This window comes from Chanodichthys erythropterus, chromosome 7 (genome assembly GCF_024489055.1).
Source record: "Chanodichthys erythropterus isolate Z2021 chromosome 7, ASM2448905v1, whole genome shotgun sequence".
Lineage (NCBI taxonomy): Eukaryota > Metazoa > Chordata > Actinopteri > Cypriniformes > Xenocyprididae > Chanodichthys > Chanodichthys erythropterus.
In genome coordinates this window covers 21,256,111-21,284,097 of record NC_090227.1, presented here as the reverse complement: position 1 = coordinate 21,284,097, position 27,987 = coordinate 21,256,111, and the positions used below count along the sequence as shown (strand labels likewise).

The following is a 27,987-nucleotide window of genomic DNA, read 5'->3' as shown; positions in this document are numbered from 1 at the left end:
AAATTATTAAATGGATGCTGCATTATTGGGAGAATAAAACCCCTCCACTTTCCACCAACCCCATACTGTCATGATCACTAGTGAGAGTGCCCTAGTCAGCCACTAGAGGGCACTCCATCCTGGACTCTTGTTTTCACCCCTTGGACTACATTACCCAATACTCACTTCTGGACTCATTATCCCACTCATTGCACTCAGCTGTTTTGTGTTTCATCATTAGTGTCTGTCTATTTATACTCAGTTGTTTCTGTCCTTGGTTGTGGTTTGTTGTATTGTGACGTGCACTTTTGTTTCTCTGGTCTTTTGTTTTGTGGACTGTTTTCTGGATTTTGACCCCTGCCTGTTTTGGATTTATGATTGTGGATTGCCCAAATAAATGCTGCAATTGGATCCGTCTATTGTTTCTGTTAGTACCGTGACAGAACAAACCACCAATGCAAGGATCCAGCAGCAGGAGACTCTGGTCATCAGTGGGGGCTGAGGAGGCTCAGGCCCTGTTGTCAACCCTTCGTCAGAGGAGAATGGGAGTGCGGGCATTTGTCCAGAAGTTCTGGTCACGGGCGGAGGGGTATAGTCTCCCTGATGTGGTCCTTAAGGACATATTCAATGGATGTCTGGATAAACCTCTGCCGCAATGGGAGATGGAGCTGGTAAAGGGGTTAAACTTTTGGAATTTCTCCAATTACCTGCATCTGCGTGGGAATGGGCTGATTCGACTACCTCCAGCACCCGCTCCAGCCCTTGAGCCCACTCCAACCCGTGTGTCCACTCCAGAGCCCGCTCCAGCCCGTGACTCCGCTCCAGTCCGTAAGCCCGCTCCAGCCCCTGTGTCCATTTCAGAGCCGGCTCCAGCCCGTGTGTCCTTTTCAAGGCCTGCTCCAGCCAATGAGGGCGTCCCAGCCCGTGAATCCGCTCCAGAGGTCTCAGAGGAGGTTGGCACTGAGTCTCCGCTTCACACTCGTAAAAGGAGGAGGAGGAGGAGGAAGGCTTTAGTCATCCCTCAAGGCCCGGAGGCCTTCCCAGCGCCCGCTCCAGCCGGTGAGTCCACTCCAGAGCCCGCTCCAGCCGGTGAGTCCACTCCAGAGCCCGCTCCAGCCGGTGAGTCCACTCCAGAGCCCGCTCCAGCCGGTGAGTCCACTCCAGAGCCCGCTCCAGCCGGTGAGTCCACTCCAGAGCCCGCTCCAGCCGGTGAGTCCACTCCAGAGCCCGCTCCAGCCGGTGAGTCCACTCCAGAGCCCGCTCCAGCCGGTGAGTCCACTCCAGAGCCCGCTCCAGCCGGTGAGTCCACTCCAGAGACCGCTCCAGCCGGTGAGTCCACTCCAGAGACCGCTCCAGCCGGTGAGTCCACTCCAGAGACCGCTCCAGCCGGTGAGTCCACTCCAGCCAGTGAGTCCATTCCAGCTAGTAAGCCCATTCCAGCAAGTGAGTCCATTCCAGCTAGTAAGCCCATTCCAGCCAGTAAGCCCACTCCAGTCAGGGAGTCCGTTCCATCCAGTGAGTCCACTCCAGTCAGGGAGTCCGTTCCATCCAGTGAGTCCACTCCAGTCAGGGAGTCCGCTCCATCCAGTGAGTCCACTACAGAGCCCACTCCAGTCAGGGAGTCCGCTCCATCCAGTGAGTCCACTCCAGAGCCTGCTCCAGCCAGTGAGTCCACTCCAGACCCCGCTCTAGCCAGTGAGTCAACTCCAGTCCCGCATGCTCTTCTTGTCAGTCCTATGATGGCCAAGAGGACTGTCTTCACTTTTTATGTTTTGGTGGCCTTGCGTGCCTGGAGGATGCACTCGGAGCGGCCCGAGCCCGCTCCAGCCAGTGTGCCCGCTCCAGTCCTGCATGCTTTCCCTGTCAGTTCTGTGATGCACTCAGGGCGGCCCGAGCCCGCTGCCGTCCCAGAGCATCCAGAGCCCGCTGCCATCACCGAGCTACCCGCTCTCCCTGATACGGCCACGGAGGCCATCACCGAGCTGCCCGCTCTCCCTGATACGGCCCCGGAGGCCGTCACCGAGCTGCCCGCTCTCCCTGATACGGCCCCGGAGGCCGTCACCGAGCTGCCCGCTCTCCCTGATACGGCCCCGGAGGCCGTCACCGAGCTGCCCGCTCTCCCTGATACGGCCACGGAGGCCGTCACCGAGCTGCCCGCTCTCCCTGATACGGCCCCGGAGGCCGTCACCGAGCTGCCCGCTCTCCCTGATACGGCCCCGGAGGCCGTCACCGAGCTGCCCGCTCTCCCTGATACGGCCCCGGAGGCCGTCACCGAGCTGCCCGCTCTCCCTGATACGGCCCCGGAGGCCGTCACCGAGCTGCCCGCTCTCCCTGATACGGCCCCGGAGGCCGTCACCGAGCTGCCCGCTCTCCCTGATACGGCCCCGGAGGCCGTCACCGAGCTGCCCGCTCTCCCTGATACGGCCACGGAGGCCGTCACCGAGCTGCCCGCTCTCCCTGATACGACCACGGAGCAACCTTGGTCTGCCCCGCCGCTGCCGTCCAAGCCTTCTGCCCTGCCGCCACCGCCCAGATCTTCTGTCCTGCCGCCGTCACCCAAGCCTTCTGCCCTGCCACTGCCGCCCAGGCTTTCTGCCCTGCCGCTACTGCCCAGGCCGTCTGAACCATTGGAATCTGCCTGGTCCGTTCCTCCGGCACCACCCTGGCAATCAGCCAGGACTCCAGACCCACTGGAAACAGCCTGGTCAGTTCCTCCAGTGTCGCCCTAGCATTCAGCCAGGACCCCGACCCTCTTAGAGCCCCCGTGGTCTGTTCCACCGGCTCCCCCCTGGCCTTCGGTTGGGGGCTCTGGTCCTGGCCCACCATCCCTCCCCCTGATCCTCCTCCTGTCCACCTCCCTCCTGAGTTTTTGTGTTTTTCGGTTTTGTTGTCTGGTGGAGCGTCTGGTAGCCGCTCCTATGAGGAGGGGTAATGTCATGATCACTAGTGAGAGTGCCCTAGTCAGCCACTAGAGGGCACTCCATCCTGGACTCTTGTTTTCACCCCTTGGACTACATTACCCAATACTCACTTCTGGACTCATTATCCCACTCATTGCACTCAGCTGTTTTGTGTTTCATCATTAGTGTCAGTCTATTTATACTCAGTTGTTTCTGTCCTTGGTTGTGGTTTGTTGTATTGTGACGTGCACTTTTGTTTCTCTGGTCTTTTGTTTTGTGGACTGTTTTCTGGATTTTGACCCCTGCCTGTTTTGGATTTATGATTGTGGATTGCCCAAATGAATGCTGCAATTGGATCCGTCTATTGTTTCTGTGAGTACCGTGACACATACTCAATGAACACTTTTAATATTATTAAACACTTGTTCACATTTTATTTCCACTTTTTGAACATTATTTTCATTTTATTGAAAATGTATATGATGAGAAAATCGGAGTGAGCTCTACTATTGGGTGAGCTCGGCAAAATGCTGATTCGACCCCGCAGCGATCGCTGTAAAAGCCAAAATCTGAAACCCTACATGTTGTTGTTACGCCACTGAATAGATCAAATTACAACTGTCCCTTTTTAAACTTGAGTGGCCCAACCAGACATTGGAGCTATACTGTAAAGAGTGTTTGTCAACAAGGGGCACTATTTGCACTTACTGTAAATAGACACTCTGTGTCCTATTATATTTATATATATTAGCACCTATTTTGATTTTTATATCTTAAGAAAATATTACAAAGCAGTTTGTTTGCAAGCCCAGAATAATAATAATAATTAAAAAAAACCCGCTTAAAAACGTTTTTGGCCCCTGGACTAGTGCGTCTCTATGTTTTATTATAGTTCAAATCAGATTGGACACCGGGCTGTAAGTTTGACACCCCTGACATTTGCACTGTAAATTGTTTTGTTTACTATGGTCTAATAAATTTAACCTCAATAAAGGTTAGCCTGGGATGAACGCAAATTCACATGATAAGCCACTGGGATTTTGGAGCACCAAATTGTAACAGTAGTTCAACATAACTATTGCGTTCTTTAATTGATTCCCTGTCTTATTCTGCCCTCTAGTGGGTAATATCGAACATGCTGCTAACCCTGCCCAATACTTTTAATGTTATTAAACACTCGTTAGGCAGGTTATTTGCACTTTTATAACATTGTTTCAATTCTTACTGAAAATGAATGCCTTTTTTGATATGCCACCACCGCCCAGGCCATTTGTCCTGCTGCTGCCACTCAGGCCATCTGCCTTGCTGGCGCCACCCGAGCTCCTTGCCCATGAACCCGCCAATGCCTCTGTTGATTTCCCCAAGAACTTTTTTTGGGGGGGGCAGTATACCTAGGGGTATACCTGAGCCACCGGACCCGCCGTGGCCGCCTGAGCCACCGGACCCACCGTGGCTCCCTGACACCCCTGACCTGCTGTGGCTGCCCGAGCCATATGACCTGTCGTGGCAGCCCAAGCCACTGGACCCGCCGTGGCTGCCCGAGGCTCCTGACCCGCCATGGCTGCCCGAGGCTCCTGACCCTCCGTGGTTGCCCAAGTTCCTGGAACCTGCATTGGAGATCCGTTCCCGGCTACCATTAGATCTCCAATGCACCCCCCCCCCCTCCCTAGCTGTTCCGTTTACGCCGCGAGGACGTGCCTTCCGGGAGGGGGGCATTATGTCATGATCACCGTCTGCTCCTTTCAGTTCCCGGACTACACTTCCCAAAACCTCTGTCAGTCACATGTTCACATCACACCAATCACCTGTTGCCACATCCACCCTAGCACACCACACTGATCACCACACCCAGCTGCTGCTCATTAACAGGACTATAAAGGACTTCCACTCACACCACCTCACCGCGAAGTATTGTTAACATCCTGTTGCAATTTCCGAGCATTTATTCCGTTTGCCTGTCTGTTCTCGACCTTGTCTGTTCCTGTTTATTGATCCGTTGCTGCCTGTCCTGATCCTTGCCTTGTATACTGTTTTGTGAGTAATATCTGCCTGCCTTTTGACCTACCGCCTGTACCCTGACTACGACCCTGCCTGTCCTTTGCTGCTCCTGTTTGTTCCTGATTGACTCTGCCTGTACGACCATTCTCACTGTAAATAAAACGCTGCACTTGGATCTCCAGCCTGAGCTTCCCATTCATGACAGATATCCTCCCGCCATTGTCATTGTAGTAAATCTCACAACCAAAACTTTCAGCCAATGTCACGATCCAACAACGTGTGTTCTGTCTCTTCCGCATGCATGCACATCTACACAGACACACATCAGTCTCGAATATTATGCAGCAAGCCATATTTTATAATTGTATAAAACAATCGAGAAAAAAAGCACAAAAACGGCTGAGATGCTAAATTCAGCGGCAGCTGAGGTAACATGACGGCTCACAGACAGCAGCGCAATCTACCTGTCACTCAAGTGACCACGCCCTTAATTATGCAGAACTTTAAGGCTTAATATAATTTAAACGGATAAGTTATAAAAAAATTCACCCCCCTCAGAGTTGTCATGAAGGGCAAAAATAGCAGTATAGACCAAAACCACAATTTGAACCAACTTGTAAACATGTTTTTTTTCTGCTATAAACTTGGCTAATTTAACATGGGACTCTTTGAGATTCTGCTCTCTTTTGGAGCCTGTCCCTAGCGGCCAGTCGATGAATCGCAGTTTAAGTTACTTCCGTATTGGCTTCATGAGAGAAAGGGGGAGGTTGCCGCTTGGTTCCTCCCTGCTTCTCACAGGAGAACACATTATAAAACTCTTACTTTTAAAGGGGGAAAAACCCTAATGATTTTATCAGTCTGTTTGTACACCATGTAGTGTAACCATATGAAATTGCCTTTTCTAGATCACTTTCTAGAATGAAACCATAAACCAAAAGAAATCGCCTTTTCTAGATCACTTTCTTTATAAAAACACCACCATGTATCAAACAATACACATTTTGGAAATACGCATACGACGTGCATCAGTAGGATAAAAAAAAAAAGATCTTATCTGTAGTGATGAAGACAATGATCCTTGTTTTATTCAGTATACACAGAACAAACACAACTGAACACACAAACTGACGTGAAGATAAGTGCCAGTCATTTCCCCCTTTAGAGTCCTTTGTGCAATTGTCCAGATACAGAAAAAAATATATACCAGTTTGTGGCATTATCCAAGGATCCACAAACGAAGGTCAACAACAACAACAACAACCAAAAAACAAACAAAAAAAAAAACATGAAAATGTCCCTCTACCAAAAATAAATAAATAAATAAAAAATACACCACATTAGAAAATATGTAGAAATTGACTGTCACCACAAATACAGAAAACGAGAACAAATCCTAAGATTGGGCCATAAACCATATCAGGTTTCTCAACCAGGGGTGAGTTTCCCGAAAGCATCGTTGGTGAACCATGGTCGTAAGTCCCATTGAACTCTATTGGTAATGACGGAACATGCGACCATAGTTCGCTTTGGGAAACGCACCCCTGGATTGTGTTCATGGTTTGGAGTTTTCAAAAACTTTTGTTTAGAATCTGTGGTTCGGAGCGTATATCAAACTTTCAAAGTAACATGATTTCAGTAAACGAGGCTTTGTTATGTCATAGTTCAAAGAAAAGAGACATCTTTTCTTTTAAAGAAATAGATACTGTATGGACAGTAATCTTTGTGAAGGTCTGCTATTTTGCAAAGAACTTCCAAAAAAGAACAGTGGCAGATAATGTCATGCACTGCCTTGATGAGTACTTCACTTTACTGTCTTGATTGGAAATACTGCTCAGGTTTTTGCACAGACGGCACGGCTGCTATGACGGGACAACATTGCAGTACAAATAACAAAACAAATTGTGTGTGTGTGTGTGTGTGTGTGTGTGTGCCACAAAGATGGCAATATCTGAAATCCTTGTGGGTACATTTTTTTATCTCCATGAGTAAGACAGCTTTTTAATCATACAGAATATTTTATATATATATATATATATATATATATATAAATGCAGAAGGTTTTCTGTGATGGGTAGGTTTAAGAAAAGGTTTAGGGTTAGAGATTAGAATATACAGTTTGTGCAGTAAACTACATGTATAGTAAAATAAATGCTAAATATATAGTAAAATACATCATATAGATTTTTCATTCATTCTGTTACAAATGTGTCTGTAGATGGTGGAGCTAAATAAAACTATTTATTTTGTGTTTCTTTTTTCCCATAATTGCTTTTTTAGTGTTTCTCTCTGGATGCAAAAGAATGATGTAGCACTTTGGGGCAAATATGGCCACCAGTAATCCAAAACTTGAAGACAGAATGGCAAAAATCTCCACAGCAACTGCATATTTCCCTGGTGAGCTCACATATGTTGGAACAAATGCAATCCACACAGCACAGAATATCAACATGCTGAAAGTGATGAACTTTGCTTCATTAAAATTATCTGGAAGATTTCTTGCCAGGAAGGCTAAGAGAAAACTAACTACTGCCAACAGTCCAATGTATCCCAGCAGCATAGAAAAACCGGCCACTGAGCCAATAGCACATTCATAGACTATTTTAGAGCGGATATACTGGTTGTTTTTATGGGGTGTTGGAGAGGCAATTGAGAGCCAGACTGCACATATCACAACTTGAAGGGCAGTTAGGACCAGAACTGTGCATCTTTGTTGGGTTGCTCCAAACCATTTCATCGCTCCTTTGCCCTCTGGTCGAGATGACTTAAACACGGCTATTACCACCATAGTCTTGACCAGGATGCAGGAGATACACAGGACAAAGCTTATGCCAAACACAGCATGTCTTAACTGACACGTCCACAACTGTGGCTGACCAATGAACAGTAGCACACACAGGAAACACAGTTTGAGTGACACCAGAAGCAGGAAGCTGAGCTCTGAATTGTTGGCTCGTACTATGGGAGTGTTATGGTGATAGGCAAAGACAATCATCACAAGAGCACAGAAGCAGGTGCCAAGCAGAGATGCAGTGGTCAGAGAGATGCCCAGAGGATCCTCATAGGACAAAAACTCCACTTCTTTGGGGACACATTGATTCCTATCTGGATTGGACCAGAACTCATCTGGACACAACATGCACTCAAAAGCATCTGTGGGTAAGAAAAAAGACAGAGGGTAAGATTTTTAAGAGAAAAGTAACACTGTTGCCCGTGTTAGTTCACAGTACATTAAATAATGTACAACTCTTGATTTTAAACCTTAAATGTATACCTCGGGACATCATTCACTACCCTCCTCCTCATTCATTTTTAAAAGTTAGAACTCAGTCTTCTTAGTATTCTTCAATCAATTCACTATAAAGAATAGAACAAGGAAAAAAAAAAAAAAAACATAAAAAGAGTGCCTATTTTCCTATCCATTTTTTGTAAAAAAAAGTCACTAACGACCCGAGGTGTCGCATTTTTTTTTTTTCTGTATAACAATAATTGAATCTTTGATGATGGAATAAGTGTAATTCCCCTTTATGCCACAAGGTGGCAATGTCTGATACACAATGATGAAGTGACATTTCATTCAGACAGAAAATGAAAGAACAGGCAAAACGTCTCGGGTTACGAGTGTAACCCCTGTTCCCTGAGTAAGGGAACGAATGACGTGATGGGAACCCTCTGTGTTTTGTGTTCGTGAAGCACCTCTGTATCCAACCAATGAGAAAGACGTGACGTCAGAGGCGGGTGACGTCACGGATCAGGAAGCTATAAAGCATACCCGGAACAAAGCACGCTAGCTTCTGTAATATGTCTGAAGCAAGCGCTCCAGGTATGTAGGAGGTACGGCAACGTGACGTAGCGTCTCGTTCCCTTACTCAGGGAACAGGGGTTACACTCGTAACCCGAGACGTTTCCTTTCGTGGGAACTATCGACGCTACGTCGAATGACGTGATGGGAACGCTATCCCAACTACGCCGTGTCTCCGAGTGCCTGGCTGTTGTCTTGTAGAACTCTGGCACCCGGAGTAACATTTAGGTTGAGATTATAAAATCTAATGAAGGTGTGCTGGGATGACCATCCAGCTGCACCACATATGTCATCCAGAGAGACTCCGGACAAGAGAGCTTTAGATGCAGCCATACCTTTCGTGGAATGAGCACGCACGATTAAGGGACATGGGCGTCCCACTGTTTCATAAGCTAGTGAGATGGCTTCAACCACCCACTTACTCATCCTCTGCTTGGATGCTGGGCCCCCTCTCTTAGGGGACCCATAACACACAAATAACTGATTTGTTTTTCTCCACAGGGCAGCTCTGTGGACGTAAGCATCCAGTGCCCTCACAGGGCAAATCAGATTTTTCTTTTCCTGATCTGGATTTGTGAATGGAGGCGGGTAGAACGCCTCAAGTATGATGGGACCGATGGCACCTTCGGAACATAGCCCGGTCTAGTGTGTAGAAAGGCCTTAATCATATCCGGTGCAAATTCTAGACATGATGGAGCGACTGACAGCGCTTGTAGATCGCCGATCCTTTTTAGTGAAGAAACGGCCAGTAGAAAGATGGTTTTTAATGTCAGGAATTTATCTGACACTTCTTCTATTGGCTCAAAGGGAGCCTCGGCTAACCCTTGAAGCACAATAGTCAGATCCCAGGTCGGAGTTTTTGTGCGCACCACAGGTCTCATCCATGGAGGAAGTGTATAACTAGGGGGTCTCGGCCCACTGAAGAACCCCCTACAGGATTATGATAAGCCGAAATGGCTGCAATATAAACCTTCAGTGTTGAAGGGGTTAAGCCTTCTCAAAACTTTTCTTGAAGGAACTGTAGCACATAGCTGGTAGGAGACTGGACAGGGTCCAAATTACGTTGTTAACACCATGTAGCGAACAATTTCCATTTATATGAATACAACTTCCTCGTGGAGGGAGCTCTGGAGTGAAGTATGGTCTCCACAACCTCGGTTGGGAGACCAGATTCTATGAGCCTTGCCCCCTCAGAGGCCAGGCCCACAGTTTCCACATTTCCGGACAGGGATGGAATCGTACCGCCCGCTTGAGACAAGAGGTCCTGTCTGAGAGGAAGCTCTAGGGGAGAGCCGCTTAGTAGTGACATTATGTCTGAAAACTGGTCGGCCAGTAAGGGGCCACCAATATTAGGTCGACCCTCTCCTGGCGGACCTTCTCCAGAACTCCCGGGACTGGGGGAAATGCGTACAGACGCAGCCTCGGCCACGTCTGTAGCATAGAGTCCAGCCCTAGAGGTGCTGGGTGCTGTAGGGAATACCACAGAGGGCACTGAGCTGACTCCTCTGTGGCAAATAGATCGACTTGAGCTTGACCGAAAGTTTTCCATATCAACTCCACCACCTTGGTGTGGAGTTTCCATTCCCCCTGCCTCGACAGGGCGTCCGCTCCCACATTCAACCGCCCGGGGATGTAAGCTGCTCTCAGCTCTCCCTGGGACCAGAGGAGGATGCGACTGGCCAACTTTGATAACAGGCGAGACCGCAAACCCCCTGATGGTTGATGTACGAGACCACCGCAGTGCCGGACCAACACATGGTGATCTCTCAGGTCTGGGAGGAAGTGCTTCAATGCAAGAAACACCGCCATCATCTCCAGCCGATTTATGTGCCAGGAGTGCTGATGGTCCTCCCAGAGACCCTGAGCCGAGCGACCACTCATGATCGCCCCCCAGCCCGTGAGGGAAGCATCTCTCATAAGCATTACACGATGACCAGAAGTCCCCAGCACGGGTCCCTGGGATAGGAACCAAGGTTTCTTCCACATGACCAGAGCACGAAGGCATCGCTGCGTGACTTTGATCATGCGAAAAGGATTTCCCCTCGGAGAAAACCCCTTGGTCCTGAGCCACCACTGTAAGGGTCTCATGTGCAGGAGTAATAACGTTGGACGCGGCTGCCATCAGACCCAACAGTCTCTGAAACAGTTTTACAGTGAGTGACTGGCCTAATTTCACCCCATTCACAGCCCCGAGAATGGAAATCACACGAGCAGGGGACAACTGCGCCTGCATCGTGGTGGAATCCCAGATTACTCCTAGATAGTTTGCAACCTGACTCGGGACCAGCACACTCTTTTTGGCGTTGAGCCTCAGCCCAAGCCTTTTCATGTGTGACAGGACAACATTTCAATGTTGAACTGCTAATTGTTCTGTTTGAGCTAGTATCAACCAATCGTCGATATAGTTCAGTACGCAGATGCCCTTGAGTCTCAGCAGAGCCAGTGCTGCATCCACGTACTTCGTAAACGTGCGGGGTGAGAGGGATAGGCCGAAGGGAAGAACCCTGTATTGGTAAGCTTCGCCCCCGAAAGCAAACCTGAGGAACTTCCTGTGAGAAGGATGGATGTATTCATGGAAGTATGCGTCTTTCAGATCTATCGCTACAAACCAGTCCTCGGACCTGATCTTTTTTTCTGAGCGATGATCTGTCTGAGTGTAAGCATTTTGAACTTCAGCTTCTTTACGGATCGATTTAGCACACGTAAATCTGTGATCGGACGCAACCCTCCATCCTTCTTCAGAACAATGAAGTAGCGGCTGTAAAAGCCCGACAATTTGCTGGGAGGGGAAACCCTTTCTATAGCCCCTTTTTGCAAAAGCGTCGTAACCTCCTGTTCCATCACCAGAGACTGCTCTGGGGTTACCACTGGTCGAGAACCAAACTGAATTCTGTACCCCTGTTCTATCATGAGCAGCACCCACTTCGAAATGTTCAGGAGACTTTTCCATTCTTCCAAATATTCTACTAAGGGAATCAGTCTCTCGAGACTGGTCTCTGGGGTTTTTTGAGCACTTGGCTCATCTATCTGACACGGCGCACCGGCAGACAAACGAATTACGTGCTGACCGACCCTCCTCGGAGGATCGGCGGAGACCGCTGTGCCCTGACGCACACTGGGTGGCAGGGTTGACAGGACGGTCCCCTGAGGGCACCGGGGAGGACCCGATATCCAAATCCCCCCGGAGGGGGCTGCCCTCGAGAGATCCTGCATCATAGATGTCAGGACCTCTTCTTTGAAGCCTGTGCCGCCCGACCCGGTCCCCAAGATTTTTGTGGGGGAGCACGGGAGGCGACACTGGCCTTCTGTTGCGCCCTGTGCGCTGAGGAGCTGGCTGTCGGCCGAGGCTGCTCCCGCCCAGCAGCCTCGGGGGGATGAGAGCGGCGGGGAATAATTTTCGAGAAAGCCGCTGTTTGTTTCCGTGTCTCCTGAAACCTGTCGACGACGGTTGACATCGCGTCGCCGAACAGGCCAGCAGGAGACAGCGGCGCGTCCATGAGCGTGTTCTTGTCTCTTTCTTTAATATCAGAGAGGTTGAGCCAAAGATGCCTCTCCATGGCCACCAGGGCTGCCATAGAGCGGCCGATGGATTTGGCCGTCTCCTTGGTGGATCTCTCACCTTTCTTAGCTCATGAATTGCCTCAAAGGACGCTTCCCCACTCTCATTAATTTCCCCCAGCAGATCGGCTTGATATGCCTGTAAGATTGACATAGTATGAAGGCATGCAGCCGCCTGACCTGCTGCCGAATAAGCCTTGCCCACCAAGCTGGAAGTTGTCTTTAGGGGCTTGGTGGGCAACGTTGGGGTCTTGAGGGACGATGCCGACTCGGGCGAGAGATGGCTCGCAAGCGTCTCTTCGATCCGAGGCATCGCCCCATGATGTTTTAGGTCAACAATATTACTATACAGAGATGTCTGTGGACTGTATAGCCGACACTGGACCGGTCTCTTCCACGACCTCGACACCTCGGTGTGGAGGTCGGGAAAAAAACGGCAGACCCCGACACTGGGGTAGTGACCGTGCAGTGAGAAACCTTTCGTCTAGCTTGCTTTTTGGTTTACTATGAGGTCTCTCTGCGGGCCAGTCAATATTTAATTTTTCTACTGCCCTGGTCACCACCTCCAAAAGCTCCTCATATGCAGGGGATGAGGATGGTGGTTCCTCATCGACGCTCTCCACATCAACCTCCTCGGAGGAAGATATATTGAGCATCGGTGTCTCCCTTCGGGGGGAAGAAACCGTTATGCGTGCTTCCGCCACCAAAGGAGAGACACTGGGTCTAGCAGGTAAGGGAAACGACAGGGCAGCGCCTGTCTCTTCCCCCTCTGCTAGATCCATCTGTGAACCCCACGAGTGCAGCCTTCGCTGTGCCTCAGCAGCAGCGGGACCAGACCCGCGGGGAACACTCACCCCGGTGCCCTCCTCAAAGAGCGCCCAGCGCGATCGCAGCACTCTGAGGGTGAGCCGTTCGCAGTGTACACAGACAGCTCCCTCGAGAGCCGCCTGTGCATGCTCAACCCCCAGGCATCTGACGCACATCTCGTATGTGTCTCCTTCCACAATGAAACGCGGGCAAGGAGGAGCACACTTCTTAAACTGCTGCTTTTCCGCCATTCTTATATATATATATGTGTGTGTGTCTTATTTGTGCTTGGGAACTCTTGTCCTCGAACGAAGAGACCACAGTGTGTATGATAGACAATACACCAATAAATAAGACAGACAGATACAGATACAGATAGCACTTGCTGAAGACAACAGAAGCTAGCGTGCTTTGTTCCGGGTATGCTTTATAGCTTCCTGATCCGTGACATCACCCGCCTCTGACGTCACGTCTTTCTCATTGGTTGGATACAGAGGTGCTTCACGAACTCAAAACACAGAGGGTTCATCACGTCATTCGACGTAGCATCGATAGTTCCCACGAAAGGGAACATGAAATGGCTCAGCGATTTACTACAGAGCAAGTACTGAACGCAATCAAATATGAGTGTCACTGTCACTTGTGATGGATGATTGATCTGGGGAAGCTGTCAGCGATCAAATATTTATTTTGAAGATGTTGAAAATTATAGTTTTGAGAATATGTTTGAGATCACGAATGTGCTCATATTTGCGATCTCAAACATATTCTCTTCAAAAATATAATTTTCAGAATGTACTGGGAATGTACTCTGATGAGAAATGAACCCTTCCAAGCCCCAAAAGTTAATGTATGTTTTATTTTATTCTTCTGTAATGGTAATTCTAATATTAGGGGAGTTTTATATTATCACGACAGGTGGATCCGTGTTAGCTATAGATCCGGGTCGCTAAAGACCCAAATATGTAAGAATGATTGGCAAACATTCATGCATTTAAGGGTTAATAATGTATTAGTAAATCATGAAATTAACATCAACAAAGATTAATAAATGCTGTAGAAGTGCAGTTCATTATTAGTTCATGTAAACTAATGAAGTTAACTAATGTTAACTAACCTTATTGTAAAGCGTTACTGAAAATTCTATCAAATTATATTCAAATTTTTCCAGCAATCTCCTTACCTGTTGTATTAGAAATCTCTCCATCTCCGCATGGCAGACAGTCAAAACAGCAGATAGGATGGCCCTTCCTCGTGGCTTGTCTGGTTCCTGGGGGGCAGCTCTCACTGCACACAGACCGTGGGGGCTAAAAGAGTCATCATCTGTTATCAGTCATGTTTGTCATCACTTTTACATAACACACTTTTGGTTTTTACATTAATTTATGTTAATTTGTCTTATCTTATAGCTTTGATTCGAATTTAGACTTTATATCTGTGAAAATTATGACATTTAACATTCAAATTTAATTACTTTTTTTGTCTCAAAGTTCCAGTAAAATGCATCCTCATCCAGTGTGAGCATCATCCCTGATGCTGCCCCTTCATTTACTACACCAACCTTGTGGAGCCTTATTGACCCATCAGAGCTCGGCTGCCAGTTCAACACATCATAGATGGCCAGAGCATCTCCATTTTTATCAAATGACACATGATCCCCAAAGCCTGTGGTGAAGTTCACTTTCTGTAGGTAGTGAACCAGCTGTACAATTTGTATACAGGACAGGTGTTAAATTTTTATCTGAAATTTGAATTAATATAGAGCACATATTTTGCTTTTCCACATTCAGCTCATCTAAATGCCTGGAGAGAATCTGCACTATTCCTGTGGGTCTTACCTGCCAGGGTTTCAGATTTGTTGTGTCAGCACAACTGTTCCCACTGAATGGTCCTCTGCCCTCTTCACACTGCATCAGGTTATGAAGTGCATGTGCCAAGGCATAAACTGCTTTATACACATTATAAGATGCTCTCAACCCTGAAACATCAGTGTATGGTGAGTTTATGGTGCTCAGATCCTCCTGTCCTGTACAGAGCTTTTTCACTTGCCCTCCTTCTGTCTCTTTACCCCCCATTTCAAAACTGCACCCAAACATGTTCTCCCAGAAGATCCTCAACATATTATTTCTTTGATCATTGTTGGGACGAAGATGTAACAGAAAGTCATGAAGCCCCTCAATCTCCCCACGTCTGATGGCAATGCCCAGTGTGCCCCCCAGGAATGGCAGGAAACGTGGTGTGCGAAACACAGGTGAAGTGGCCCAAGCTTCACTTGCAATCCATTGCCTGCCTGTCATGTTCTGCAACAAAGCTTCGTCCATCAAAGGTATCAGTAAGGATGAAGCAGAAAAAACAACCACTACTCTAGCTGTAGAGGCTTGAATCACTCTCATTATACGTTGGATATCTCTAGGGTTATTAACATGGGGCACTATTTCAGAAAAAGCAACACAATATCCAAACCGCTGCATTTCCTGCTGGAAGGACTGAGCAGCGTAGATACCATAGTCATTATCACTGTAGAGAAGACCAACCCAGGTCCATTCAAAATGTCTCAAAATCTGAACCATAGCCTGCACCTGGAAGGCATCACTGGGGATTGTTCTGAAGAAAGAGGGATACTTTTTCCTGTCACTCAGACAGGAGCAGGTGGCATAGTAGCTAATCTAATTAGAAATGAGGAGCAGAGACAAGAGACAGAGAAAAATTAACAAATGTTATCAGTTGTATAGACATTGTATTTACAAATATGAAAGTCTAAAAAAAATTGTAAAAAAATTTTAACAGAAAAAAAGGTTTTAAATATCATACCATAGGCAGTCGAAACAGCCCCAGGACACTGGAAATTGCAATAGAATGAGTAGAACCTGGATCACCTATGATTCCAATCACCGGTGGTGGACCTTTACAATTGGGGTCATAGAAGGTCTCCTCTGTCCCACTAACCAGAGCTGTGGCACCACGGAATGCTACTCCAAGCCTTAAACAGTTGTCGTAGATCTGGTAACCAAGCGTGATGTTAGGCAGCAGGTGGGCATTGTTATTAATCTCGTTGATGGCAAAAATCATTGTTAGTGCTTGCTGGAAGCTTGTCATATAGAAGCTAGAGAAGAAAATACAAATTAAATTAGATTATTACCTGAAAAATAATAAAATACAAGATTAACTTAATTCCATAACAAAATTTCTGTGAGATCGGATTTTGGAATTCTAAATTTATTTATTTATTTTTTTCATACAAAGTTATATATGCAGTGAATAATTGTAGCCTTGTAACCTGTCATGTAACATGATATCAGTTTCTTAGACTAAGTCATCATTGACAATGTATATGTAGTTATAAAAAATAGCATTCCATTTTCCAATTATTGCCTTTAAGTGTGCTTCAGTTGGTGTGGTCAAGACTCACAGCTCACAGTGTGGTAGTTTTGGCTCCGTTCTGAAGCTCAGCTCGGGGAATGCTTTGAGGTACTGAACCTCAAACAAACCACCAATGAGAAGGTCTCCATCCTGGTATATCCCATTCAGCCTGAAGTGTCCTTGGAGCTGACAGATACCTGAGCTGGCCATTATGGCAACAGAGATATAGTTGAAAGACAGGAACAAATAAATATGCAGAATTAACCACATCCCTCACCCTTTATCTCGCTATGTGCTCTTCCCTCAGCTCACCTGCTATATATATATATATATATATATATATATATATATATATATATATATATATATATATAGCAGGCGGTGCCATTGGCCTCTCTGGAAATGAGGGCATCATTTTTGTCAGTGTGTGGCCCTCCACCATATATGACAATCAAAACAAAGCAAAGAAAAAAAAAATGTTTTTTTAATTATTATTATTTGTATGTATCTTGTATGTATCAAAGATAATAGTTGGCTCTTTTAAACCAAAACATCAAATGGTCTTAAGATTAATAATCAAAAACATGATTGACAACAACAAAACCAGAAAAAAAAAAGATATTTATAAATACACAAGTAAATACATAAATAAATTGAATGTTTTAAAATGAAGTCAATTATATATGGGTGTTTGTTGAAAATAATTTTTGTGAAGAATACCTTTGCAACTGTGAATCTTGTTTTGCAAATTTGAATTGAAATTTAATTTGTGAATCACATTTTGTAAATATTTTCAATTTATATTCATGAATTCATGATGAATCTGACTCCATATAAATTCTTGACAAATAATATTACTAAAGTAGCTGACTTGGTTGACTTTTTGAGACCCTAGGAAACTAAGTATGATCTCTAACCTCTTTCTCTTTTTCCTTTTAGATTCTTTTGGGAGGAGGACATTAAGGACATCATAATTAAGTCCTTATTTACTGTAATTTAATCACTTTTCCTTTGAAAAAGTACAGTAAGCGATTACGTTTTTTTCTTTTCTTTTTTTTTCGTAATAGACTATTGAACACTTCTATATAAAACAATAGTGGATTTAATATCAAAATTTAATGTCTAATGTTAAAATGCATGTTTTTAATTTAACATTCTCCCTTTTAATACTTCGGTCAGTTCATGAGTGCAATTTAATATTATTTATTTTAAATAATTAAAAAAGCTGGCTGAAGTTGATATGGGATTTAGAAAGTAATTTGTAATAAGTCATGCATTACTCTTTAGAGAGAGTTAGTACAGTAATTACACTGTTGAAGTAGTAGCTAGTAATTAATTACCTTTTTAGAGTAACTTGCCCAACACTACCCACATATCACTGCATGAACAATGTTAAATCTGGTAATACTGCTGTGTAATTTCAGGATCGCTGGATATATGTGGAAAATACTTCAGCCAAGTTACACTGGCGAGCAGAATTTGCATGCAGCCACTCCCCGTAAATATGGGTATATAAGATAGCAGCATTATGTTGACTGACAAATTGAAAACCTAGGGAAAGTGCCACAACCACTGAACTGTGTTAATGACTCAAGTGTTACTACATCCTTCATAAGGAACTACTTATTATTTGGATCAGTATTCTAAAGTGAAAAACATGATAACTCCCTAGTAATACAATGAAGTCATAATCAGCATAAATCCTTATCATTTTTTGGTCCATTAAAGTAACTTGACATTATCATTGAAGACCAGCAATAGTAATTTTCATTTTGATTACATGTAATTACTCTTTTTAACATTTGTAACAAGGACACTGTAAAATAAAGTGTTACCCAAGAAATTCTGATTAACTAATTAATAAGTAACCACTCAGTTGAAGTTCACTGCTAGCCAATCAGTATCTACTATTTTTTCATACCTCCAAGAGAACTACTAAGAACAACTATATACAGATCCATAATTAATGTGAATAATGCATAATCAATTATTAATTCTAAAGTGAAGATCATGGTAAACCATAGTACTTGACCTACATTGCCCTCCAAAAGTTTGGAAGCCCTAAAAAAGTGGAGTTTTGGACAATATTGGCATGAATCCTTTTAAATGTGTGATAATTTTGCACTGATAAGTGAGCCTCACATGTCCTATAAGTATTTTTACTCATCCAGGAAACTGTACACACACAGTGGAAACCACACCTGGAATAAAAGCCAATGCAATCACACCCACTGAGACAGAAATGTTTCAATTCACATCAAGTATGGACTCTACAAGTTCAAAACACTGCCACAAGGACTTGAGACAGGTTTGAAAAAGAAATAAAGCATTTCCAAGGTCATAAAGACATTGTTTTATTTAACTGTGTATTTTGGGACAATCAACAAGTTCCACGGGATGAAAGGTGGGTGTGATGGGTGGACACCTGGAATGCTATGACCCAATCACATCACCACATCAGGAAAGGTGGGGATTAGTAATCCCCTCCCCAACAAGAAGGAATAAAAGCTTTCCCAAATGAACAAACCCTTGTTCTGAGTTTCTGACCTGACAAGGGAAGAACAACAGCATGACCAAGGTTATACTCTTGAGAGTAAATTTTTCACCGCACGGAACTTCAAGCAGCCCAACTGCTTCTGCTGAGGACTTTGGCTCCTGACCTGCGTAACTCCAGTACCTCCAATCTACAGAAGAATCTGCGGATCGACTACCATCTGACCTACAGTTCTCTGGATTACACAAAGACCCCAGCACTCAGTGCAGCTCTGCAACTGTTGGAAAGCAATCCAGTCTCTCCTACTGCAAACGGAAGGATATCAGTGGAAGACGTTTCCTATCGCCGGACTGATCACCCGACAAAGTGAAACGTATATATAAGCTAACCAAACCTTTTTCCAAAGGCCTTGGCATTAGGTTAAGACTGTTTATCTAGGGTCAGGATATACAGATAGATACAACAGACATGTTATCTGTATTCATAGTAAATGGTTATTTACTATTTCATACCAGCGTCCAGAAAGACCACAATTGACTCCCCCATATACTGCTAATTATCCATTCATTGCTTCGTCCAATCCATTGCTCATCTACATGGCATTCATTTTGTTAACGTCCATTTGTGCAGTATTTTGTAGTTTCTGTTTGATTATTGATTCAATTTTCCTTAGTACTTTAGTCATTTTCCTTAGTAGTTTAGTCATTTTCCTTAGTAGTATTTAGGCGAGTGTGATATTTTACTCTTGTATATATTTTTGTTAATAAATTCATTTTTATTGTCAAACTGTGTCATTCTGTTGATAATCAGAGGCTCTTTAAGCTCGTCCGAATCTCACTAAATCCTTCAGATTGGTCAGATGACAAACTTTCTCCAATTTATAAAATTATAATTCAGTCAACAATTTTCTGTGATTGTTCTTTATTGTCAAGGTAAGATTCCTAGACTGGTGCCCCGAAATATTGGAAGGAATCATCTGACTCAATATTAATATTAATACAAAATATTGTCCCAGATCCCTTGTCTCCTGGACTTCAATTCCCATGATCCTCATCAGCACATCATCTACACCTGGACTTTCTCATCAGCACTCCCTATTTATATGGACTCACTCCCTTCACTCCTTGTCTGTTCTTAAATGTTATTTGATGTGTTTGGTTGTTGTCGCTCTTCATTATATTAATAAAACCCATTTATTGTGGAAAGTCCGTGAACACTTCATCTCTACAACACCGACACGTAACAGAAGAACAGACCAATACCGCTGGACCTCCATAATTTAAGATGGGACTTTTTCCCCAAGCTATGGCTTCTACTCCTTCACCACCTCTCACACCAACATCTGCGGCGGAACGGCTCGTTGGACTTTTCCAGGTTGGTCGTTCACTGGAGAGGTATGTGGAGGAGTTCGTAGAGCTCGCTTATTTGACAGATTGGTCAGATGCTCATTTGATCGCCCTGTTTTTGGATGGACTGGACGAGGACACAATCCGCTTTTATGAACCTGACGATTATGTTTCCTTAACTCATACTATAAATTTAATTTTGTATTTAAACGGCTCCAAATTCTTTGTCCAAAAGGTTCAGGATGTTAAGTGTTCCTCTCGTCCAGTCCTTCCAGAAAATGTCACAGATCCCTTGTCTCCTGGACTGCAATTCCCATGATCCTCTTGTCTCCTCACCTGCACTCACTTCCCTTGTCAGCTCCCCATCAGCACATCATCTACACCTTTCTCATCAGCACTCCCTATTTATATGGACTCACTCCCTTCACTCCTTGTCTGTTCTTAAATGTTATTCGATGTGTTTGGTTGTTGTCGCTCTTCGTTATATTAATAAAACCCATTTATTGTGGAAAGTCCATGAACACTTCATCTCTACAACACCGACACGTCAAGTCAAGTCAAGTCAAGTCAAATTTATTTATATAAATAGCTTTACATATTAGAAGCACAGAAAAAGGGAAGTGGTTAAAAATAAGCTGTACAACCAAGCGTGGTAATATGTAACATATACAAGATGGTGCTACATTAAGCCAATGTTGGCTGACTCTCAGGGGTGGAAAAAAACCCCTAGGAGAAAAACCCAGCGTGCTAGCACTGGGAAAAAAAGTCCTAGGAGGGAAAAAAACCCTTGGAAGATATATATAATATATGTAAATGGATATGGAGATCAAAATCTGAATTATACATTTTTATTATAGAGATTAAAAATAGATTATATATAAATATATGTAAGGGGATACGGGGATTAAAAATCTGAATTATAGATGCAGCCAGAACTGGGTCTGTAGGCCCATTGTCTCCTGGGCTACTTTGTAGTCAGGTCCAGACACAGGTTCTCCATCTGATCTGGATACGGCTGAGGTAATGAGCTGCAGCTGGGTGTGGTGATCAGTGATTAGTGTGAAGTGTGTGCAGGTGAGTGACAGAGAGGATGATGGGAGATGTAGTCCAGGAACAGTGACAGGAACAGACGGTGATCATGACATCTATACGATGTTTAATAGGGAGCCAATGTAATGTTGACAGAACTGGGCTAATATGGTCATACTTTCTGGTTCTAGTAAGAACTCTAGCTGCCGCATTTTGGACCAACTGTAGTTTGTTTAAAAGCCGAGCAGAACAACCACCCAGTAGAGCGTTACAATAATCTAGTCTTGAGGTCATGAATGCATGAACCAACTGTTCCGCATTTGTCATTGAGAGCATATGCCGTATTTTAGATATATTTTTTAGATGGAAGAAGGCGGTTTTACAGATACTAGAAACATGACTTTCAAATGAAAGAATGGTATCAAAGAGCACACCCAGGTTCCTAACTGAGGACGAAGATTTAATGGAGCACCCGTCAAGTGTTAGAGAGTATTCAAGGTTTTTTCGTGAGGAAGTTTTTGGTCCAAAGATTAGGATATCAGTTTTTTCTGAATTTAATAATAAGAAATCTTGTCATCCAGTTTTTAATATCAGCTATGCATTCTGTTAGTTTTGTGAATTTGTAGGTTTCGTCAGGGCGCGAGGAAATATAGAGCTGAGTATCGTCAGCGTAGCTGTGAAAACTAACACCATGCTTCCTAATTATCTCTCCTAAGGGCAGCATGTACAGAGTGAAAAGCAATGGTCCTAGTACTGAGCCTTGTGGTACTCCATATTTAACATGTGATCGATACGACATCTCTTCATTAACTACTACAGACTGATAACGGTCAGATAAGTACGATTTGAACCATGCCAAAGCAATTCCACTAATGCTAATATAGTTTTCAAGTCTTTTTAGAAGAATGTTGTGATCGATATTGTCAAAAGCAGCACTGAGATCTAATAACACTAATAGAGAAATACAGCCACGATCGGATGATAAGAGTAGATTATTTGTAACTCTAACGAGAGCAGTCTCAGTACTATGGTTTGGTCTAAATCCTGACTGGAAATCTTCACAGATTCCATTTCTTTCTAAAAAGGAACACAGTTGTGTTGAAACTGCCTTTTCTAGTATCTTTGACAGAAAAGGTAGATTCGAGATTGGCCTGTAATTTACTAAATCTCTCGGATCTAGTTGAGGTTTTTTAATAAGAGGTTTAATAATAGCCTGCTTAAAGGTTTTTGGCACGTATCCTAGTGTTAAGGATGAATTAATTATATCAAGAAGTGGACCTACGACCTCTGGAAGCATTTCTTTCAGTAGTTTAGTCGGCATTGGGTCTAACATACATGTTGTTGATTTTGATAATTTGATAAGTTTAGATAATTCTTCCTCTCCTATAGCGGCGACTGATTCTAGTTTTACCTCAGGGACACTACAGTGCACTGTCTGAAGCGAAACTGTAGACGGTTGCAAGTTCATAAAGTCATTACTGCTGTGCTCTATGGAAACGTCCACTGTGTCAAATAAATACCTAGGATTATGTTTGTTTTCTATTAAGAGATTTGAAAAATAAGTAGATCTAGCATTTCTTATAGCCGTTCTGTACTCAATCATTTTTTCTTTCCACGAAAGGCGAAAAACTTCTAGTTTTGTTTTCTTCCAACTACATTCAGCTTTTCTAACAGCTCGTTTTAGAGCCCGAGTGTGCTCATCATACCACGGCGTTGGATTAGTTTCCTTAATCTTCTTTAGACGTAAAGGAGCGACTGCATCTAATGTGCTGGAAAAGAGAGAGCCAATAGTTTCTGTTGCAGCATCGAGTTCTTCTAAGTTGTCAGGTATACTAAGGCGATGAAACTGCTCGGGGAGATTATTTATAAAGCAATCTTTAGTGGTAGACGTGATGGTTCTACAATATTTATGGCTGGGTGGTGGTTTTGCAGCCTTGGCTAATTGTATTATACACGAGACTAGATAATGATCTGATATATCATCGCTCTGCTGTAGAATTTCAACAGCATCAATATCAATTCCATGCGACAGTATTAGATCTAGGGTATGATTACGACAATGAGTGGGTCCTGACACGTGTTGTCTAACTCCAATAGAGTTTAAAATGTCTGCAAATGCCAATTCAAATGCGTCTTTATTATTATCTACATGGATATTAAAATCACCAACAACAAGGACTTTATCCGCAGCCAGTACTAACTCTGATAGGAAATCAGCAAATTCTTTGATAAAGTCAGTATGGTGCCCTGGTGGCCTATATACAGTAGCCAGCACAAATGTCAACTTACATAATGTTACATAAAGCACCATCACTTCAAAGGAATTATATTTGAAATTCTTTTGAGTGATTCTGAATATATTACTATAAATTACAGCAACACCTCCCCCTTTGCCTTTCTGTCGAGGATTGTGTCGATAATCATAACCTTGAGGACTAGATTCATTTAAAGTAATGTAATCGTCTGGTTTTAGCCAGGTTTCTGTCAAACACAGCAAGTCTAGTTTATTGTCTGTGATAATTTCATTTACAATAAGTGCTTTTGAAGAAATACATCTAATATTCAGTAACCCAAGCTTTATCATTTGTTTATCCGATTTATCTGTGATTTTCATTTTTTGAACATCAATTAAATTTTTACCCTTAAAAGGTTTCGGAAGTTTTTTGTATTTACTAGTTCGAGGTACAGACACAGTCTCTATGTGATAATATCTAGGTGAAAGAGTTTCTATGTGCTGTGAATTATTTGAGTTCTGTGACGTGAGGCGGCTAGCAGATGGTCGGTTTAGCCAGTTTGTCTGCGTCCTGATCTGGGCCCTGGTTTGTCATGTTTCAGCTCTAAGACTATTTGTCAAATTTCTAGATAGAAGAGCAGCACCATCCCGGGGGGATGAATACCATCTCTTTTCAACAGATCAGGTCTGCCCCAAAAGCTTTTCCAATTGTCTATGAAACCTATATTATTCTGCACACACCACTTAGACAGCCAGCCATTGAGTGATGATAACCTGCTAACTATCTCATCATTCCGACGAACAGGAAGAGGGCCAGAACAAATTACTTTTGCTGACATTGAATTTGCGAGTTCACACACCTCTTTAATGTTAATTTTAGTGATCTCCGACTGGCGAAGTCAAACATCATTTGTGCCGACGTGGATAATGATTTTAGAATATTTACGTTTAGCATTAGCCAGCACTTTTAAATTTGCTTTGATGTCAGGTGCTCTGGCCCCCGGCAAACATGTGACTATGGTGGCTGGTGTCTCTATTTTCACGTTCCGTGTAATAGAATCGCCAATTACTAGGGCACTTTCAACAGGATTCTCAGTGGGTGCGTCACTGAGTGGGGAGAACCTGTTTGATGTTCTAATTGGAACGGAAGAGTGGTGTTTGTTCTTGCCATTATGCCGCCTCACAGTCACCCAGTTAGCCTGCTGCGTGGCTTCTACAACCGGAACCGAATGTGCAGTGTTTACTAGGCTAGTCGCATCCAAAGCAGTATCTAAGGCCCTTTCATTCTCACTATCCTCAATTAAAGTTCGGATGCGTGTCTCTAATTCTGAGATTCTCTCTGTCAGCCTGACAATATCCCTGCATTTATCACGTGTAAGTCTCACTGCTGACAGAAAGAGCTAAGCTGTACATGTTGCATTTACTACACATGATAATCGTCGGACATGACTGACCGTGTGTTTGATGAACGCCGTCCGAAAAACTGCAACGCACACGGGACTCGCTGGCTGGATGTCTCTGTCGCTTGCCGGTGCCTGGGGCGAGGGTGATGTGCGGGACGCTGTACCTCGCGGTGGATCGATGAATGCCGGGCAGCAACGTCTCCACAGCTTCCCGATCTGGCGAGGACAGATCAGAATAACATACATCGGATAAATCCGCCATTCAATCGACAAGGAAGGTTGGTTTAAAGGAAAAAAGAAAGTAGACGGTAGCTAGCAGGCTAGCGGGCTATGGCTAACACTAGGTGATTACGCTGGTGGATTGCTAGTAATAAATCGTTCCGTTTAGTAATACTATGCAATAGGTTAAGTAATCTAGTGAAAATAAGAAAGTTATATTATGTGAATAGGAATAAAGAGAAGGATTTAGGATAAACTCCACGAAGCTCCGAGCGTAGGTCAGACAGCAGACAGGCAGCAGCGTTGAGCAGCGTTGAACCGGAAGTCGTGACAGTTAGGTAGGTTGGTGCATAACAAATATTAATATTTAAGACCATAAATAACTACATTTGTGGTGCCCTCGTGTGAGGCAATCCAAAATCGCTACATTAATATTGCACTACTCGCTTGTTCCTGTGTAGTTGTTCATTAATGACCAGTATTCTAAAGTGTTATTGCTCCTTGCTCTACATGTGTGTTTTGGAGGCATTGTAGAGTGCTCTGCAGTGAGGGTGAGATCTTATGCTTTCAAGGCAAGCTCACTATTGCTAGCCTCTCCAAAAATTACGAGAAGGGTCTGGCTGCAGACATGCAATCTCAGACATGCATACGCAGTCCGACACATACATTCTCAGACACGCATGTGCACTCAGATACATGCAGTCTCAGCCGCACTTGCGCAGTCCAACACGTTCTCGTGGACACTCAGATACATGCACTTTCAAACACATGCGTTTTATTGCACCTACAGGCCACTTGTAAGTATATTTATGCAAGACATACAAGATTAAGTTAAAGTAAAAGAGTTGTCCATTATTTTGTAAATGTTATCGAAAACGATCCTGATATGTATCTGGTATATCCCACATGCACAGGAGTCGACATTGCACGTGTTTTAGAGGATTCGACAACCATTAAATAATTGATGTAAGTATAATTACCTCATTCATACAAGATTAGCTAGATCTATTTGCTAATCTATAAGATAATGACCCTATTGGAGAAAACAACTACTTTATCAATAATGTAGGGAAAACACCCTAGGAAGTAAAATTAGCTCAAATTAAATATTTATAGGGAATTATAAAGAGTTGTTCAGATTACGACCGAGCAACTGATTCGTCCAGCGTTCATTTGCTCGAGCCGTAATAAGCTCTTGTAATGGATATAAATATCCAACAATCGTGAAAACCCTGATTAAAGCAGGTAGCTTGATCACAGTTTAAGACATTAAATCATAAAGCACATAATACAAGACACTTTCCTTTTAAAATCTACAAGAGGTTTTATTTATTCTAACACAAACTAATCTAACACAAAGGCACGCACAAACACACACACACACACACACACACATTCATACGCGTTGCAGTAAGAAGGAAATGAGAGAGAAGGAGTTTTGAAAGAGAGAGAGAGAGAGAGAGAGAGAGAGAGACCTGATTAACCGAATTCCTATCAATGCATTTCAAAGACCAGAACGAACCATGAATCATTCATTTAAATGCACCAGTTCAGTTTTCATCTGGAGGTACTTGCTTGCGTTGATTAAGGTGAATTTCCCTCGTCGTGCAGAGAGGGGTTTCCCAAGTCGATGATTGGTCCAGATCAGGTCCGTGTGGAACAATGAAGGAAGTCTCTTTGTCGCTGGAGTTGAAGAGGCAAAAGTCGTTGGTTGAACTTTGCGGCGAAACTTAGGACACAAGACTTTCAGCGGTAAAGGAAAATTAAGTAAAGAAAAGAAAAGTGAGTGAAGGTTGGATGGCTTGAATGAGCGGCTGGTCTGTTCTTCTTGTCACTCCATTGTTCTTGGTACTTGTCTTGGCTTCTTTTCCAGAACAGAACCAACTCCTTTCTCGTTTACTAACCAACTCCTCTCCTTCACTATCTTGCAAAATGATCCTTTAAACTTAGTTGTTTGTCACCCCTCTGAGGAGTCCTGGCCAATCAGACATTGTCCTGTTTCAAGAGGGCCTTCCTCTGCCCCCAATAAAACATAAGTGTTACATCCTGTTTCTGCTTCAGCAGAGAGTGCCATTTTAACATAATTTCTATTAAGTGGGATACAATACATTTTAAACAGATTTAATTCAAGTCAGGATATAGGAAAGGGGGAAAGAATCAAATTAAGTCCAAATAAGGCATACTTTCAATCATTCAGTCAAGATTTAACACATTTACATGAATTGTGAGTGTTCTAAAGCCTCACTGTTTACAGGTAGTACTTGTGGACACATAATGCAAAATGTATGTAGTTAAAAGATGTTTGATAAGTCCGTTAAAATTGTTGGAACAATTTTGAAGCAGATTTATTCAACAGTCTCTTTGGCTTTCCTGTGAAGTAAGGAAACAAAAGGGTCTGGATTGTCTCTCTGTCTTCTTGGGTGACCCTTTGGTATGTCGCTTCTGCTATCAGGAAGCATGTGTCGTAAAAGTAATCAGCCTGGCTTTATCTGCAGACGGGCCGGAGCCGGAACCTCAATTCTGAATTAGAATTATGTTTTGAAAGAATCGTCTGAATGATTCATTTGTCTGGTTCGTCCGCAGTTCCTACAATAATATGGCTCCCTCGACACACATTTTCATTATGCAGAACATTATCCATAACAAAAATGCATCAGCAAACCAGAAGATGTTGGAGGGACAGCTACAGCATGGTCACATACCACACAACATTGAAAACTAATATTGTTAATAAATTTGCAGATCTAATCTTTTATCATCTTTCTTTCTCAGCCCCATGTTTCATTGACAAGCAAATTTCTTCTGACTTCGGGTTAGGACCTGAGCGTGAGTCATTGAAACATTCACCACATGCAGTTGAGG

The 27,987-nt window shown here is 43.8% G+C and overlaps 1 protein-coding gene across 1 annotated transcript in view; it reads right to left on the bottom strand.

Moving 5' to 3' along the window:
• Positions 1-7,101: 7,101 nt before the first annotated feature.
• The window catches only part of LOC137022893 (vomeronasal type-2 receptor 1-like), a 35,008-nt gene continuing 14,122 nt past the window's right edge, over positions 7,102-27,987 (bottom strand). Inside the window, exons 5-11 of the mRNA XM_067389363.1 lie at positions 24,958-24,973; positions 16,451-16,603; positions 15,853-16,144; positions 14,880-15,707; positions 14,516-14,743; positions 14,225-14,348; positions 7,102-8,000 (exon numbers count right to left, since the gene is read on the bottom strand). Of these exons, the coding sequence (XP_067245464.1) occupies positions 7,102-8,000; positions 14,225-14,348; positions 14,516-14,743; positions 14,880-15,707; positions 15,853-16,144; positions 16,451-16,603; positions 24,958-24,973 (2,540 nt within the window). The remainder of the gene's footprint in view (positions 8,001-14,224; positions 14,349-14,515; positions 14,744-14,879; positions 15,708-15,852; positions 16,145-16,450; positions 16,604-24,957; positions 24,974-27,987) is intronic.